The sequence below is a fragment of the Neovison vison genome, chromosome 2 (genome assembly GCF_020171115.1).
Source record: "Neovison vison isolate M4711 chromosome 2, ASM_NN_V1, whole genome shotgun sequence".
NCBI classification, from domain to species: domain Eukaryota; kingdom Metazoa; phylum Chordata; class Mammalia; order Carnivora; family Mustelidae; genus Neogale; species Neogale vison.
In genome coordinates this window covers 218,545,130-218,547,737 of record NC_058092.1, presented here as the reverse complement: position 1 = coordinate 218,547,737, position 2,608 = coordinate 218,545,130, and the positions used below count along the sequence as shown (strand labels likewise).

At 40.2% G+C, this 2,608-nt stretch overlaps 1 protein-coding gene across 1 annotated transcript; it reads right to left on the bottom strand.

Annotated features, from left to right (window-relative positions):
- Positions 1-1,225: 1,225 nt before the first annotated feature.
- LOC122899004 (60S ribosomal protein L9) lies at positions 1,226-1,962 on the bottom strand. Its single transcript, XM_044236661.1, has one exon. The coding sequence runs from the start codon at positions 1,925-1,927 to the stop codon at positions 1,349-1,351; it is 579 nt and encodes a 192-aa protein (XP_044092596.1). The 5' UTR covers positions 1,928-1,962; the 3' UTR covers positions 1,226-1,348.
- Positions 1,963-2,608: the final 646 nt, after the last annotated feature.

Sequence of the window (2,608 nt, the reverse complement as noted above, 5' to 3'; positions counted from 1 at the left end):
GAACCCCCCCAGCTGCTCTCTACCTCACTGTGTTATCTATTCAAGCATAAGAAAGACATGTCAGGCAAGGTGAGGCTTCTGACTGAGTAGTGTGGCCTAGCAAAAGAAATCCAGCTGTTTCTGTTAGCTTCCGGGGTCAGGGGAACCCAACACAAACTTGAGACAGATACAGGTGTGGGGGAAATTGGTACATAAAGAGCTGACAGACGCCTCTTGAAATCCTTTGTTCAACTGCAATTGTAATATGCTCTTTTTTCTTTCCGCATATTAAGAATTTAAGTCTGCAATTACCCTAAATGTGTAGTTTTTTTAGTTCCAGAAAACTATGCCAAATGCCAAATGCCAAAAAGCCACGTTCACGATTCTTTTCTGATATGTCTCACTGTCTCTAGAATCCAGAGTTGATTAAGGAAACTTAAGGTTTATCACACTTCTATCAGATCACGACCTTAATACTGCTAAGAATCCTTTTTTCTGCTGTAAGGACTGAGTTAGATTACCTTAATCCTTCCAGAAATTCTTAACAAAGAAGGAACCGGGTCTTAGACTTCCCTTGCCTTTAGATTGCCTCTTAAGGGCAGGGTGCAGTTGGGGAACATATCCTAAAGTTTGAATAGCCAAAACTTTGAAATAATTAAAAAGTTGTCTATTTTAACTTTGCAAATCTTGGAATGTGTAGGATGTATATATTTTCTCTCAATTATATTGACCAATCTTTCTTTCTATTTATTTATTTATTTATTTATTTATTTATTTATTGGGTGCTCATTTGTTTTGTAATAAGAGCTTCTCAAATTCACCTGGTAACCACCTGCTTACACTTTCAATAATATGACTCAAAACCACATAGCCAAGGGCTCATGTATCAATCCTATCTTGTGTATCCCAAACTGCCACAGGTGATGGATTTACCAAATATTTTGCCACTCTGTAACATGGGTTACCACGTTTCCAAGCAACCTCTCAATGTTTTCTCACTACTCATTCCCAGTACCAAAGCCAGCATTGTAGATGTCTGTTATGGTAACATATCACTTCCAATGCCAATTTCTCTATCAGTCAGCAACTACACAATAATTTTGCAAAATATGCCATGCCAAATATCAACAGCTTGCAACAACTAGTGCTGATCTTATTTTAGGAGTCTGTGCGGCCGCAGTTAGGCTCACATAGACTGGTTCAGTTCTAGGCTGCATGACGGATCTATGTCACATATATTCTGAGGTCTTTTTTTTTTTTTTTTTTTTTCACAAATCAGTATAGCTTTTATTGCATCTTTAAAATATCACAAATAAGTCTGAAAAATCATCCGGCTTCTCGCTGTTTCTGCAGATGGACAACTCAGATCTTATTCATCAGCCTGCTGAACTGTTCCTTTTTCAGAAACATAGATACCATCCAAAAATTTTCTGATATCCTTGTTTTTAACAGTTGTGGCTTGCTGAATCAAAGCAGCTGAGTTCGATACAAGTTCAATGTCATTTCCTTCAAGAATTAACTCATCTTTTTGGGCTTGAGATACAGAACAAGCAACACCTGGCCTCATCCGAACCCTGCGGATATATTTTTCACCCAAGAAATTTCGGATTTCAACAAGAGAACCATTCTCCTGAATAACAACGTTGATGGGGAAGTGAGCATACACAGACCTCATCTTGTATCGGAAGCCCAGTGTAACGCCCTTGATCATGTTCTGCACGTGACTACAGATGGTGCGAACCGTAGCCAGCTCTTTCCTGTTCCCCCACCATTTGTCAACTCGGAGCCTCTTCTTTTTCTTTCCAAGAAGACTGAGTTCTACGTTGATGTGGTTGAAGTCCCTTCGCAGGGTTCCTCTGGGGCCCTTCACGATCACCGTGCGTCCCTTCAGGGTGATGTCGACATTCTCCGGGATGTCGACCGTCTGATTGCTGAGAATGGTCTTCATCCTCGCAGTAGATGGGGCAAAGAGAGTATTCTGAGGTCTTTGATGAAAGAACAACAGCTACACAAAGCTTGTTCTTCTAAAGGCTGGTCACTAGAGTGTCAGAAGACAACCTTTGGAGCACAGTTAAAGCTTCTGCTTCCATTGTTATCAATTTAAATCCCATCAACAGTGGCAGTATCATAGCCAATGAGGTTTATCCGAGGCGCGATTATTGCTAATTGAAATCCCATCAACCTAAGCACATCACACACTAAAACCCAAAGAGTTATCTCTGCCCGCTGTGAAGCCATCATGAGGGTAGGAGTTATTCTTCTTCTACAGGGAAATAATGAATTAGGACCAATGATTTAATCTACCACAGCATGAAAGTCAGAAAACTTTCATTGACATTAAATAGTTATTTTTTTTTTTTTATCAAAAGAGCCAAAAAAATGGTCCTCTGTACCACGTAATTGAAGGTGGGGTTAAGGAGAAAGCCGGTGTCCAGAGAAAAAGAAGAACCAAGCAGAATAACTTCATAAGGCAGAAATGTGAGGGGCAGAGAGGGCTCTGTTGATTCCTGACAACTTTCCCAGTCCTGCTTCTAGTTCCTTCCTGAGCCTCAGAAGCTTTCTTCTGCTTCTTTGAGACCCTGACCTTATTCTTAAAATACATTTCAATGTTGTTCTTAAACTCAGTCGA

Excerpts from the sequence above, each read along its gene's own strand:
- LOC122899004 (XM_044236661.1), bottom strand. The coding sequence starts at position 1,927 with ATGAAGACCATTCTCAGCAATCAGACGGTCGACATCCCGGAGAATGTC.